The sequence below is a fragment of the Strongylocentrotus purpuratus genome, unplaced genomic scaffold (assembly GCF_000002235.5).
Source record: "Strongylocentrotus purpuratus isolate Spur 01 unplaced genomic scaffold, Spur_5.0 spur5_scaffold_6, whole genome shotgun sequence".
Classification (NCBI taxonomy): Eukaryota; Metazoa; Echinodermata; class Echinoidea; order Camarodonta; family Strongylocentrotidae; genus Strongylocentrotus; species Strongylocentrotus purpuratus.
In genome coordinates, this window is record NW_022145612.1 from 29,011,082 (window position 1) to 29,026,358 (window position 15,277).

General features: G+C 37.0%; 1 protein-coding gene across 1 annotated transcript; it reads right to left on the reverse strand.

Annotated features, from left to right (window-relative positions):
* Window positions 1-1,331: 1,331 nt before the first annotated feature.
* Window positions 1,332-15,114, reverse strand: LOC753088 (leucine zipper transcription factor-like protein 1). The gene is made up of 9 exons (XM_030972647.1): window positions 14,913-15,114; window positions 9,787-9,914; window positions 8,562-8,756; window positions 7,818-7,872; window positions 7,162-7,302; window positions 6,234-6,389; window positions 5,043-5,147; window positions 2,084-2,260; window positions 1,332-1,725 (listed from the first exon to the last, which is right to left on the reverse strand). The coding sequence occupies exons 1-8, from the start codon at window positions 14,913-14,915 to the stop codon at window positions 2,138-2,140; spliced, it is 906 nt and encodes a 301-aa protein (XP_030828507.1). The 5' UTR covers window positions 14,916-15,114; the 3' UTR covers window positions 1,332-1,725; window positions 2,084-2,137.
* Between the last annotated feature and the right edge of the window lie 163 nt (window positions 15,115-15,277).

Sequence of the window (15,277 nt, forward strand, 5' to 3'; positions counted from 1 at the left end):
CATTTTGGAATATTCCCAACCGTTTTCCATGAAAACAAGACATAAGACAGGCTTTATAAATCTTTCAACACTTAAATGTCTGGCATGGTATATAGAGCCCATTTATTGCTTTGGGGACGATTTACATTCACCTAAAATTAAATAAATTGTAATAATATAGTTGGGAGAATTAAGGAATCAATCAGATCAGTTATTCCCAATGTTTATCATTAGTAATGGTCTGTTTTAACTCAAACTTTCAGATATCTTTAATTGTACATCTATCATTGAAGTCACTACCTTAGCACCATTTTCTCTCATCTGAACAATGTTACCAAGTCCCTTTTACTATATTGTTACTGAATACTCTTGTTAACATGCCAGGACACTGATACAAGTACAACAATGTACACAGAGATATGCTCTGCACATAATAATAATGCCTTTATTAATCAAACTTGAATACATCGATATGACCAATATACAGATAAGTACTCAGAAGATAACAAAGCTGGATTAGCATTGAATACAGGTATATTGTCCTACAGTATACTATTAAGGAATCAAATTTTACATCAAGGTGAGTCTGGTGGACGAAGGAAATGTATCACTCGATACTATTACACATAAATCTCATTAATAATAATTTCAATAATTACCTTTTAAACCTGTTTTTCAGTTTACTGAAGTTTATTGAAATTAACGTAAAGATGAATCAAATTATAACAGCGATTCTCGTCCCAATATCTCTGTTTGGTAATGACCCAAAATGGGACACTAAAACTATACAAACACCAACATGTTACACATGAACACATGAAATATTAAAAATAAGCTAATATCAATATCTAAGTCACTGCAGTAAGACTGATTTAATTGCAACTAGTTTCTTAATCATAATACCCCCATTATCCTACTTATTAAGGCTAGACACTGAACAGCAGTGATTTAGGTCTTCACAAAGAGCTTGTGAAGAATAAAAGAAGAAAGAAAAGCTAATCAATATTGTTAAATGCCCAATGTTAAGAACTGTTAAAAAAGATTTTGTTGTTTGAAGTTCAGTTTAATGAGTTGGAATTTTGAGCAATTTTTTATTGAAAATACCAAATATTTTTTTGTTTACACCAAGTATATGAATGATTACCGTAAATGTGAAGTTTGACCATAGTACTTTGAAAGTATATAAAATACAGGACAAGCAAGATAACAGATAACTAAAACTCTGAAGGAACTCTATCCTTATTCATTACCAGAAAGTAGTTTTCTGACATAATCAACACACAAATGGGGAAATGAGGTGTTAGTGTCAGCTTGCTAGTAATTAACAGATGAATTTTACCTATCTTCTTTTACACACAATAACAATGAAAACATGGACCCAATACATCATACCCTAAACAGACAAAATAAACAATTGCTATTATATACTGCAACTCTGATTGCTGGAAACTGCAGACAGAAGATTTTTGGCAATGGCCTTTACAGCATGTACAACAAAACCAAGAATACTTTAAATAGGCATAAAGTTGAATATGAACAATAAGGCATGCGCACAGGCAAACTGTTTGACCTGTAACTATATTTTTGTACATAATACATTTTGATGGTCAGATTACTCCTAATATTTTCATCAAACTTTTGCATGGAGGCTGCAGTATATAAAACAAATAATGACTGCAAATTTAGGGAGTCACAAAATAAACTCTAGCCCTCAGTGTATCTCCAGACAAAACCAATGCCCTGAAACTGATATCACTGTTTCAAGATCACTTCTAGCAAAACAACTATAACCATGGGGGTGTTTCACAAAGATCCTAAGTTGAACTTAACTCTAAGTTGGACTTAAAAATCATGGAGAGCCATTTGTAGCCTTAAAATAAAAATCTATTAAAAAGCAACAATTCAAGTATTTTAGACTCTTCATAAATTCCAAATCGAAAACATGAAACTTCCTTGATGATAGAAAATATGAATGATTTGAATCAATATTTTATGCCTTTTAAAATAACTTTTACAAAATATTCTCAGAGAAGCTAATGGCTTTCCATAACTGTTAAGTCCAACTTAGAGATAAGTTTAACCTAGAATATTTGTGAAACACCCCCCATGTCCCTCCCAGTAGTAGATTTGGTGTAAAAATATCAGCTCGGTATGAGTTCTAATCATCTCCTTCAAATTTCTTCAACCTTCCACGAAGGTCCTTGATCTGGTCGTTCTTCTTAGACAGCATAGACTTGAGATTTTTGTATGCTCCAGTCTGGCTGAACTTCTTCTCCAACTCCTGCAGAATGGATCGAGAACAATTTGAAGGAAAGAAAATAAAAAGGTTAAAAAATGGACTGCAAAGAAATGTGAGAAGAGACATTAAAGGCATCGTTTAACAATGTTAAATCTGAGATGCACGGCCCTACGTGTTATCAGTGTCTGTGATATGGTGTTATAGTGAAGTCCCCCAAAAATTGAGCTTCAAAATGCTCAAGAAGTGCCTCAAAAAAGTAAAAATCTTTGAGTGACCGGTTTTACCATACTCGTTTTCCCCAATAGACTGGAGTGTTATGAAAACCGTTTGACAAATTCAAAATTTGGTTTCGATTTCCAATCATAAATATCTTGATAATCAGACAGGCGATCGGCTTGTAAAAGTCATGGGGTTCCTGACTGACCTAAAAGTTTAAATTATCATTGCAGCATGAGCTAAATCCAGGATTTTGTTTCAGAATCTGAGACAAAGTTACTGGATCCCTTTAAAGGTACTATGTCCCTTTTGCAGCCAACTTCTATTTCTATGGAACTTTGCAGGAATCTGTGAAATCTAAACGTTAGCAGCGTCCTAATATTCAAATTATGCAAGGAAACCTGTTTACTTGCTAGACTTCACTGTTAGACACTATTGAGTGACTGGCTTTTTTCTTCTATGATAATAACATACATAAAATGAGCTGTAAAGGTTACATGAGCATTTGTCTACATCAATAACCCACTTCTTGTAATGGCCAAAATTAAACTGATTGAATCTTTGCGCAGCATAAAACGTATGACCATTCGGTACAATGGTCTGAAAATCAGACTATTACTTACTGGCTTTATAGCTCTAAGTTGATTCGACAATTTATAGTCTTTATTTTCCCACTTAAAGACATCTTCAAGCCCCCCTTTTTTTGTAGGGAAGTTCTAAATTAGTATTATCTTTCAAATGCCGTTGGAATTTAACCTTTTCATTTTTGGGGCCTGCAAATGGGGACATAGTACCTCTAAAGGGAAATCTAACTTAAATAGATAACTACTCTAAAAGAAAGCAGAAGAATCAGAGAAGCAAACAGATGAAAGTTTCAATTCAATCTTACTAAATATAAGTATACTTTAAAACTAGATATAAGTTGGCTGAATCGGTAATGTCCATGTGATGAGTTGCAGGGCTTTCCTTCTGTTCCAACATATAACATGACTAAATCTAAATTGTCAAAAGTTCATTTCTCAGGGTCTATTCTTTTTAGAGGACCAAAACTAACATGCCAATTATAATATATTTGTGCCCCAACGGAGAAGGAACTTACAAGAAAAACAGAAATGATTGATATTTGTGTACACGGCAAGTGGGAGAGTTATTCCTATGTCACAATCCACTGACCGAAATACCAATTTGAGAGTCCCATAGACTTAGTGATCTCATATTTCAAACATTCATGACTACCTTACTTTTGGTCTGATTCATTTCAAACTTTTGCCATTCTGTTTCTGTTATTTTTCTGCTTTCATACAAATCAACTTATTACAAGGGTTGAATTGCCCTTTAAACTGAAGAAGAGAGAAATTAGATTTTACTTAAATGACGAAATTCGCAATGATAACTGGCAAGAACTAAGAGCAGAATGTTAAACTTTTTCACAGGAGTGTCAAATAAAATGCATTGCTAGGAGACTGGGTAGAGAAAGGGTTAGAAAACAGAATACTTATGGGTGTAAGCCAACAAATTAATTTACAACAATTCAAACTTCTCCCAGGAAGCCTGACAATCAAAGCTATCGACCCAATGGCGGACTGATGAATATCAATAAGTCAGAATGAGTCAGGGGATCTGAGTAACTTGTTTCCAGTTCAGGAAGCCTAACATTCATCAGGGGTGATAGTGAGCACTAACGAAAAAAATAAATCGGTTTTTCCTTTTTTTTTCCCTCAACCACGCCCCCTTTGAGTACCAAAAAAAGAAGAGGATTCGGGGAAAAGGGCATCTAACAAGTAAGAAAAATTGGGAAATAATAGGGAAAAATAGGGAAGAATAGAGAAGATAAGGGAAAAATTGGGAAAATCAGGATAAAATCAGGAAGAAAAAAAATAATAATCGGGAAACCGATTAAAATCAGGTTTATCAGGCCTGATTCATATAATCATGACGATCGACAGTAAGTACTGTAATAATAAAGTGAACATTTGAGGGACAGTTGATTCACTTCTACTTGGAATACACATCTGCATCAAGTTTTCTACAAAACGAATGTAACTCGAGTTTAAAGGAATTGTAGCTTGATGTGCTAGAGGTGTATTCAATACACAGAACGGAGCACCCCGATATAGAAAAAACCTTGGAAGCAATATTCCCTATGAAATGGAGGTTCCAATTTTCAACCACCAAGGAATAGTGATCATGGATATGTATGTACTGATTCCGTGTAATTTACACATTTCTTCTTAAACATATTAGCTGAGAACTAACTCCCCATCGATTTCTAGTACATTTCAAATTTCTCATAATTTACAAATTACTAAGCCATTACTACCACCTGCTTGAGTAAATTTCACTTTGAGAATTTCCTGTGCAATATACACTCTACCAATCAAAGATATCCAGGAAAAGAGGCCTGTATTTCATGTTTCTTTCTTGATCAATAAATCAATGCTCCTAAAATCCCACTAACAAAAGTATATCCGAGCTCCAGTATATCAAAGTGAAAGCTTTCCCTAAATGTAAACAATTCTATCGTCTGTTAAGAGCAAAAGAGGGCGTTAACTCTGTGTGAGAGTGTATGAGATAGCATCCTTCTCGCTCTGAGCAGACATTATCTTACCTTTTCTTTCATTTCCAGCTGTTCTTGAACCTCCAATAATCTGTGCTTGGAAGAAATAAGGTCTCCTTCCATTGTATCTGCTCTTTCGGTGGTCAGCTTCATATTCTGTACAACACATTTAAGAAAAAAAAAGCCGATTATCACAACTATTGTCTATAATCTATTGTGAAAATATGTGAAAAATTAAAATACTTTTTTGTTTAAATTTATTATCGTCACATATCACAGAAATTGAATACCTCAGAGGAAACTGATTCCATACTATTTTACGACCATTAAAAGTATTTTTGAAAAAATATCTATAACAGTTTTTTAATGATTCTATTCATTTATTTATTTATCACTCATCTACTTATTCAATGTTTTAATCATCCATTAATTTTTCATTTGTTTGTTTGTTTGTTTGTTGTTGTTGTTTTTTTTTTTTGGGGGGGGGAGGGGGTCGTTGACATGAATCAATCTTGAGTTCATGCTGCCAAAATATTTAATACAGCAGGAATTATACTCATCAACATGGCGATCTCCACAATTAGACCAAACAAGCTTCCTACATCCTAATCTATCATCACCATCTTCATCATCATCGTTTATATTACAGTGTATCTTAATTATTATCATCATCATCATTATCATTTTCATCATTACCACCATAACCAACCTTTCACCATCATTCATATCATCATCACCATCACAATCGCCATATTCATCATTATCATCATCTATATCATTATTATCATCATCGTCATCACCATCATACCTATCACCATCATCATCATCTTCATTATAATATCTTATTATTATCATCATCACCACCATCACCATTCCCTATCACCATCATCATCATCACCACCATCACCATTCCCTATCACCATCATCATCATCATCATCATCATTATCACCATCATCATCATCATCATCATCACCATCATCATCATCACCATTACCATCATTATCTTCACCATCATCGTCATCTTCATTTATATTATCTTATCATCATCATCATCATCACCATCACCACCATTGTCATCATCACCACCACCATCATCTTCACCATCATCATCATCACCACCACCATCATCCCCACCACCATCATCATCACCACCATCATCATCACCACCACCATCATCATCACCACCATCATCATCACCACCACCATCACCATCATCAGCAGCAGCAGGCCTATCCATGTACCTGCTCCATTTGAGATTTAAGAGCACTCATTTTGCCCTCCACGTCACCCAAGTCAGCAGAGACTATAGGTTGCTTATTGCGTTCACTCCCCAGCTCATCCTGAGTTCGTCTCAAATCTGATTCTAGTTTACTTCTGTCCTGTAGAGCTCCTGTGGCCTAGGAAAAACAACAACAAAAATAATAATAATAATATTCCGCTTTTATATAGCGCCCAATACATCGATACAATACAACGTTTTACAGATATATTATTACCCCGGTCTTCAGATTCAGGCTTACCCTCTCACAATGTATGCCCATTCTCCACTCCATAGGGAGCATTCTGGCCATTCGCCATTTTACAAGCGCACAAACATTGAACAAACAATGAAATGCAGCTCTTGAAGGTAGAAGAGGTCATGAATTATTGTAGCATTTCTATTGTGTCAAGTAAAATGCTAAAGAGGAAGAGAGAGAGAGGGGGAGAGAACCTAATCTACATAATATGCATAATGTTCACTACAAGCAAATATGTATGTATGCATGAAGCATTGGACAACTACATGACAAAGGAAGTGGTTTACATCACTGTCAAAATTATCCTTTCATATGAAATCTGTAAATGAATGAAAATTTGTAAAATAGATCTGTAGAATACCAAAACAAGCAAACAAATTGTGATACCTCCATAAATAAATGCAAGGTGCATGGCATGACTATTAAGGATGCAACACTCCATAAATCATTACCGGTACCCTTTCTCTATTTACATAGTTCAGTCAAACCTGTCTATAGCAACCACCCAAGAGAAACACAAAAAGTGGTCTTTGTAGACAGGTTCCTTTAGTACATGATTCAATGAGAAACCATTTTCAAGGGAAACAACAAATGTGGCCTTGGTAGACAGGTGGTCACTAAGGCAGGTTTGAGTGTATACTATTTATCTCACCTGTGACTCCACTTGTTTCAGTCTGTCTTTCAGCTTGTTATTTTCTTCATTCAGCCTCTCAATTTCATTTTGAAGGAGCTGAACGCCCCCTGCTTCCATAGGATCCAGCCTCTTGAGTTCAAAGGTCGGCTTTGAGGTCGCCTATCAAATGGCAAATAAGATGTATAACAAGAAAATCAGAGACATATGTACAGAGTTGGTTACACACTGACTTTTTGGAGACATATTAATTGAAAAAAAGGGAAAAAAAGAGAAGGTAAACAGTCAAAGAGAAATGAATGCAAATATTTTTTCAAGAGATAATTACTACAAGACATTCTAGGGCCTAGGATTTTTCCAATTACTTCATATCAACTTCAGAGATAGAGGAACTCTGTGGTCTTTTGGAGGAATCCTACTGTGAAGTTCTGGTTCAGAGACATACAGACACAAGTGTGACTCAATAGATGTGCTAATTAAGAGTGATCTTTATTCAAGGGGTTTTCAGAATGCCTCTGTAGGCTCATCACTTGACTTTATCTTACATTGAAATATACCGGTAGGTGGCGCTATTACATACATTGATATGGAGTTACATGAATACATCACACCTACTACCATGTACCAAGTCAGGAATATAATTCTGTATATGTCTATGAAGTTTGTGTGTTACTTACCGCAGATCCAGAAAAGTTACTCTCCTCAAACTTGGCAATCATCTCTATGAGCTCCCTACGATCGAAAAAGAAAGGAATGAAAATGAATATTTCTCCACCATGAAATCGCCAACCAAATAAAGTCCTTGTACTTTTTTTGGTGGAGTGGGGGGGGGGGGGGGTATGGGGGTGAATGCAATATACTTAATGTCAATCCCCTACTGCCACATTCATACTGAAAACAACATTTACTTTGGATGACAAAGTGTTATTGTCATACATGTTAGGTTCATGGAAACATGCAAGTCTTTTTATATTTATAAAGAATTGAACAATTTAATATATTGTCAACAACAAAAAGAAAAAGAAAGAAATAGGTCTATAATCTTGTTCGAGTATGTGAAAATTGATTTGTCCTGATTTAGTTTCTTGAGAATGTGACATATTAAAGCTTACATCACATCTAAAAGTATTCAACAAAATTCCTAATTCAACCAGTCTACGTTTCCTTCTTGAGTTACGGAAAAAACACAAAATTACATTAGATTTAAAAGGGATATGAATAATTTAGTTGTTAACTATATGAAAGAATAATCACAAAAAGATAATAACAATAATAATATTCCGCTTTTATATAGCACTTAATACCAATGTCTCTCAGCGCTTTAAAGATATAATACCCCAGTCATTGGATTCAATACTTGTCCGCACACACTGTGTGCACAATCTCTACTCCCTGGGGAGCATTCCAGCAAGAGAGGTTACCTGTTCTCTAGCTCTGAGATGTCTGCCTGAAGCTTGAGATGCCATTTTTCTGCCTGCTGGAAGAGTTGCCTCAGGAGCAAGACGTTGGTGTGAGAGGTGTTGATAAGCTCCGATTCCACTTCACCGCGTACCACCGCCTCTAATCCATCCAGCATGTCGGTCACCTCATCCACCGTGAAGGTGTCATCAGTAAGCCTGTATCGGACCAGATCACATAGGGGGTAATCAGAGTTTAGAGAAAGACAATACAGGGGTTGTATGGTCGGAGAGTTCTTGCTTTCTGTGATTCTTGGGTTAGATTAAACTACTATTAAAAAAATCTTCCTATATAACAGGCAGTTAAATGTCAAGTTGACTTCTGGTAACCAAAGAGAAAAAAAGAAAAAAAGAATACCCCCCCCCCAAAAAAAAAAGTTTTGCATTAATGAGCCCAACTTTTAAGCAAATATCTTTTAGTTGGGATCTTTGAACTTTTCGCCAAGCTAAGCCACATCTACGTACCTCCACACAAGTTTGTGAAGAAATGTTAGGAAGATACACATAACCAATATACACAGTGAAACAGACACATTGAATTCATATGTGAATTTAACCAGAGGCAAGAAAAACTTTGGACCTAAGTCCATGAAAACATTTATCTTTAATTTTAAATTCAGATACCTGGAAGTTCTTCCATATGTCACCAAAGTTTTGAACGGAGGCCCATCACCAGAATCCTCTCCATTACCAGAACAAAACATTCTCTTTCATGTAAGACATGACGTAACAGAAACAAAAATACAAGGTATATGTAGGGGAAATATAGACAAAGAAAGATCAAGATCAAGAGAGAGAGAAAGAGAGAGAGAGAGAGGGGGGGGGGGGGGGGGGGGGGAAAGGGGGGGGGGGGGTGCAAAGAGACAGAGGAAGCATGGAAAAAAAGAGGAGACAAGGAGGAAGGGTGGGGAGCGAGGGAGAGACAGAGAGAGAGAGAGAGAGAGAGAGAGAGAGAGACGGAGGGGGAGGGGGAGAGAGAGAGATGGAGGGGGAGGGAGAGAGAGAGAGAGAGAGAGAGAGAGAGACAGACAGACAGAGGGGGGGGGGAGAGAGAGAGAGAGAGGGGGGAGGGGGGGGGGGGGGGGGGGGGAGAGAGAGAGAGAGAGAAGGGGGAGGCACAGAGAGAGAGAGAGAGAGAGATAAACTTTCAAGATTTTCATTACATGCTGCATACAAGCCTCTTACTCACCTGCTATCTTTCAAATCTTGAAAGCAGACCTCCACACTGCGCAGGTTCTGAGTCCGTTTGTAGCTACCAAAGCGCATGTAGTTCACAACAGTAGTGTGATGGTGATCATTCAATCCAAGTTCCCCTGCCTACAAGTCAGTGACAAATAATTGTTCTTGAATTTAATTTTGGAAAATAGCTATATATGTATGTATCAAATATTCAATGATCTAGGGGTATTCATAGAACTTGTTTGATATTTAGGCAAATTTTAGAAATCATTTGAACTATATCCTCTGTTAAAATTACTAACCACAGAATGTTAAGAACTACTTTGGGCCTCCACAGATGAAATGAAAATCTTAAAGGTATTGCAAAGTTTTGGTATGGGGTCATGAATTTGATTCAAATTAACATCTTGGAAGCATATGCGTTCCTACAATATTCATTGATCGTTGTCGCGGTTGAAATCAAGTCTAAAGTTATGAAATTATAAATAATAAACTCTTTATGTTGTAAAGCTCCCTCTCAAGGTCAAGATATTAATTTAGCTATGAAAAATGTTTCTTGACTAAAATCGACCGATTAGCTAATCCCGTTTGGAAATTACATATCACAACTACATATTCTGAGATTTGCATGGTCGCAGCTACCATTGCACGGCCATAGGCGCTATTTGAAATTTATCAAAATTTACCAGGAGCACCGGTGAATTTATATATTCATGTTTTCTCGAAAACAGAGGTGTTTTAGGGCTAATTTTTTTAGTGCTTATAATACATCCACAGGGGCATCCAAATATATCAAAATTGTAAAGATTCACTATCCACCCAATTTTCAAAATTTCCCAAAACTTTGTTATTACCTTTAAAAAAGGTTCCATAAGTATTGAACAGGTCCATAAGTATAAAACAAAATGCAATGTACGATCTCTGTTTAAATTAGGGTTTGGCACTACATGTAGAGGCCTTGAACCTGTTATCAGTGATAACTGACAAATGACAGTTTTTGTTATTATAAGCTATTGAAATCCTTGCTTCTGATTGGTTATCAGCAGATTTGTCACTGATTTTTGTCATTTGTCATTTAAATAGGCTTTGTGAAACAGGTACTTGGGTGTACATGTATATTGGCTCATAAATTTAATGCTTGATCCCCATGCATACAAACTTTAAATGCTCAATCTGGATCCCTGCCCAAGAAAGTTAGTGTGGTGCTCTGTCATAATTAATATACTTGAAAGCAAAAGCAAGCCAAACACATTGGAATAATAAAGAACCCCAAAACAATTCTCGCTACCCCAAATAGCGATTCTGCCGAGATCCGGGGAAAATCCTGAAAACGCGCATTGCATTATGGGATAGCTTTTCGACATTACAGCTTCCTGTGCAGGCGGCGCGATAGCGCAAACGTAAAACGCCGTCGCCACACAACGTGTATGCACCGAATATGTCGTCTGCTCGGTCTTGTTTTTTTTTGCAAATATTTCAACGTTTATTTGAACATTTCATTCGTTGTTTTTTGCGTCTTTTGACATCAGTGACGATGGTTTTCTTTTGTGAGGCTGCACAGTGCTGGGCTCATGATTCCAAGCGTAAGAACCCTGAAAAATGGGGGTGGATGAAGGCCGTGACTTGGGATGGGACTCTATACCGGAAGTTGTAGTGACGACCCGAGAGAGTGAAAATTACCTCGTCTCGCGAATTTCGAGATTTTCGTACCTATTTAGGGTAGCGAGAATTGACAAAAGAAGAAGAAGCAATATCCTAGGCAAAATGAAATATAAAACAGGATTATTATCAAAGTACCCCATTTTATGGTAAGGCCCAAAAAAAACATCATTCGGTTGTCCTCGACCGCCCGCTCGTCATTTTCGGGCCGCTCATATTTTTAATTTTTTTTTTTTTATTCATTTTTTAAAAAAAATTTAATTTTGTTTTGGTGGAGCAATCTAGGTATTTATTAAACTTGCCATTTTTATTTTTCTATGTCAAAATGCCGTTCATTCAAATCGGGTTCTGAGCATTCTTAAACTTATTTTAAAGCCCATCTGTACTAGTTTACAGGAGAGATTAGACCACCCTGCAAGGTCACTGGACAGGTGGTTATCTCATCAAATCAGCTCCTAGTTAACATAAGATAAAGTGGATCATGGGGGACTAATGGTCACCGATTAGGCATTGTCTGCTACTTAGATGGCGCAAGTAGCTATAAGTAGTACAATGGAGATTTAAAAGGTGCTGTATTTCAAAGCCAAAAATATTTTCTGTGTTGGTCTTGATATTCATTGTACATTAAACTAGTCTTTTACCATATTAAAGTGTTCTATAGACTTTGTTTGTTTAAATGATTGACATCCCAATGATTTATTTATTTGTATGGAAACAAAATTATTTAAAAAAAAAAATTAAAAATATGGGGGGAAAAAAATCATATAAAAAAAAAAGACACACAAAACATGAAGTTAAAAAAAAAAAAAAAATCTGCCCGCCCGCCCCTACTCCAGAGAAGCAATCGAGGACAACCAAAAGATTTGTTTTGTTTGGCCTAATGGTATTTACTGACTCAAGATGTTACAAAGGTATTGAGAAATGTATTCAAACATGAACATCAGGGTTAATTTAGTCTGGGCAGGTCCAAGCTATTTGGACCTGCCCGTCTACTAATAATCATAAATTGAAAATAAGAAATATAAATTTTATCATATCCAGACAATTGCATTTTCTAAAACCAGTAACATCAAGCTGTAAATAACTCCAATAAAAAAAAAACTCTAAAAAAGAGTAAAATCAAAATACGATACTGTGTATGAGACAAGATATACTTCCAGACTTTTGTATTTTACATGTGAAGCACAAATTTTTATGGGTAACATGTGAAGCACAAGGGAGAGAGACAGAGAGAAAAAATAAATTGTAGATCCTAAATGTACAGATGTTTTAAATGTTAAAAAATAAATTGTTCAAATACAGTATAGGCCTACCCTAGTGTACATGTACTTTCGCACAACCACCAGGCATGCTTCATCCCGTCACACCCATTGGTTCCTCTTAATTCCAACTCAGCCATAGACTCTAACACTCTACACACATAATGTAACTTGTGTGAGATGAAAAGAATCATGCCTAGTGCAAAATGACATGAGTGCCTTACATGTATCTTGTCTCCATCACTCTCAATTCATAAATTTGGTGTAATTGCTTTTTTCTACAGACGTGTATCAATTCATCAATCGGATATATATGATTTTTTTACTTGTGGGGACTCAGTTTCCAACCAGGATCCGTCTGAGCCAGTTAAGACTAGCAGTTTAAATGCATATCAATGGCAGGAGTAGGACTAGACCGAAAACTTCAGTCTCTCTAATCGTCGGTTGTTCCACTGAGACTACGTCTGGCTCCACTAGACCTCCGATTATAGAGACTGAAGATTGTCCTATCGGGACTGTACGGAACCAATGGTTCGGTTCGGCAGGACCGCGATGAATGAGATATGCTACGAGATTTTCACTCTTTACATCCTCACACATGCTGCAATATGACAATAATTAGAGTTTAATTAAAAATAACATATATATAGCTTATTTGACTTACGATAGCTTGCTCATTTAGATTCTAAATTAATGATTAATCCGAGAAAGTCTCGTCAACATTATCCGTCTTGGTTTTAGTTGATGAATATTAATTTTTTCTTTTCGAACGTCCAATAGCTACCGTAGCTACATACGAGTCGGCCCGGCTTGACCAACGAACTCCCACGAAACGAGTGCTCTGATTGGCCATTGGCTATGTTTTGGTAGGTGGACCCGGAAATATATCGGCCGCCGGGTAATATTTCGAATGCATGAACGTAAGTGCTTCGCGGTTCTGAGGAACAAATTGGATAATTCATATAAGTAAGTCCGAAAATTTCATATTCTATAATAGGTTAGCAAATTTTGAAAACTGTAATTAGGAGATATATAGACCGACCTAATTTACATCTGATTTAGAAATCAGGAAATTAGATCTAAATAAAGAAAATCGGGGGAGAAATGTCGGTAACGAAAAGCTGTTACGCTGTGGCTCTAATTTACCCCCACGGTACAAGATCTCTGGGTTGCCATCTGTATTGGGGAATGACAACAAATGTCAGTTTTATTAAAGAAATGACCCAAATCAGATGGTTATTGCTGTCTAGAGTAGGACCTATCTAAACTAAACCCAAGTTGGTGCGGTGGATACAGGTTAAGGTAAAGACACCCCCCGCCCCCCCCCCCCCCCAAAAAAAAAAAATTGTTTTTGTTGTTACATACTCCCTCAATTTTTGCTTGTCACAAAATAGCTAGCCAATCAAAAATATTTGTGTGTTTTCTGCAGAATCCAGGCTGTGGAAGACTAGAACCATTTTCGTCTGTTTGATTGATAGCAATTTGCAAAAGTATTTTTTATTTGAACAATTTAATGAGAACGTTAATAGATTCGCTTCTCGGCTCTAAACTGATTTGCCAAGGCCTGGCGCTGGCCTGCCCAATCATCCTGCCATCCTCCCCTCCAATCCGAAGAGCCCTTTAAGTGATAGCCCAATTACTCACATCCACCTACTTGACACAATAGCGTCTCTACATGCCCCCTTTGTAAAACCGACGATGAGACAGTGGAGCACTTTGTTGGAGTCTGTTCCAACCTGGTGGACCATCTCAGCTCCGTCAGGATTCCATCAGCAAAGTCAAGGAATGCCTCATGGATTATCCCATCTGTTTAAACCTGTATGATGATGATGACCTACAGCAATTTACCCCTTCTACTCCGTTACCCTTTCAGTTTCATCCATGAATGGCTTATATCGCTCTTTTTTCTATACAAAATTGATGCCTTTCGTTCCAATGCCATCCAAATCTCCTAAGACTAAGTAGCTGGTTGGATTTACACATTTACTTCATTTGGACTTCAGGAATCTCCAAAATAGTGAAGGGATCTGATCAACTAAGAAGAAGAAGATCCCCTACTTCTACGCATCTTAGCATTGACCACTACATTCTGACATTGTTAATTGCTGGTGTGTGTGTTAATTCCTGCCTGCTACAGCTACAGTGCAAGTCCTGTAGTCTATAACGAGTTAACTAATCTAACGTGTTTAGACCTAATTATAATACGACCCTTATTTACCATTATTCGATTCAGAACCGGTGCCTTCTGATCAGAGATTTGATGAAAGTTACAGTTGAATCAGGTGAACAAATCTTTCTGCAGAACACCAGCAGTTTTAGCTTGCTCAGCTCAGCTCACCAACTGGAATCATGTCCGCGAGCGTTAAACGTACTATAGACTATACGGTACCGGAATTCGGAATTTAGTAGTTTACCCCAAACCAGGGTAACGGATCGGAGTACGAGCTGCAATGCACCTGCACTGATCAGTGTGCACCTGACATACCGGTATAGCTTGCGCGCGCGGAACACAACATTGGTGGTGGCGCCGCACACTTTCTGAAGGAGTGAAGGAGCGACTTGAAATAAGGAGCGACCTGTAAA

Bases quoted from the DNA above. Each gene is read 5' to 3' on its own strand.
- LOC753088 (XM_030972647.1), bottom strand. The intron at 8,757-9,786 runs GTGAGTAAGAGG...GGTCCGATACAG, and splicing joins CAAGATTTGAAAGATAGCAG to GCTTACTGATGACACCTTCA. The intron at 6,390-7,161 runs GTGAGATAAATA...TGTTTTTCCTAG, and splicing joins TGAAACAAGTGGAGTCACAG to GCCACAGGAGCTCTACAGGA.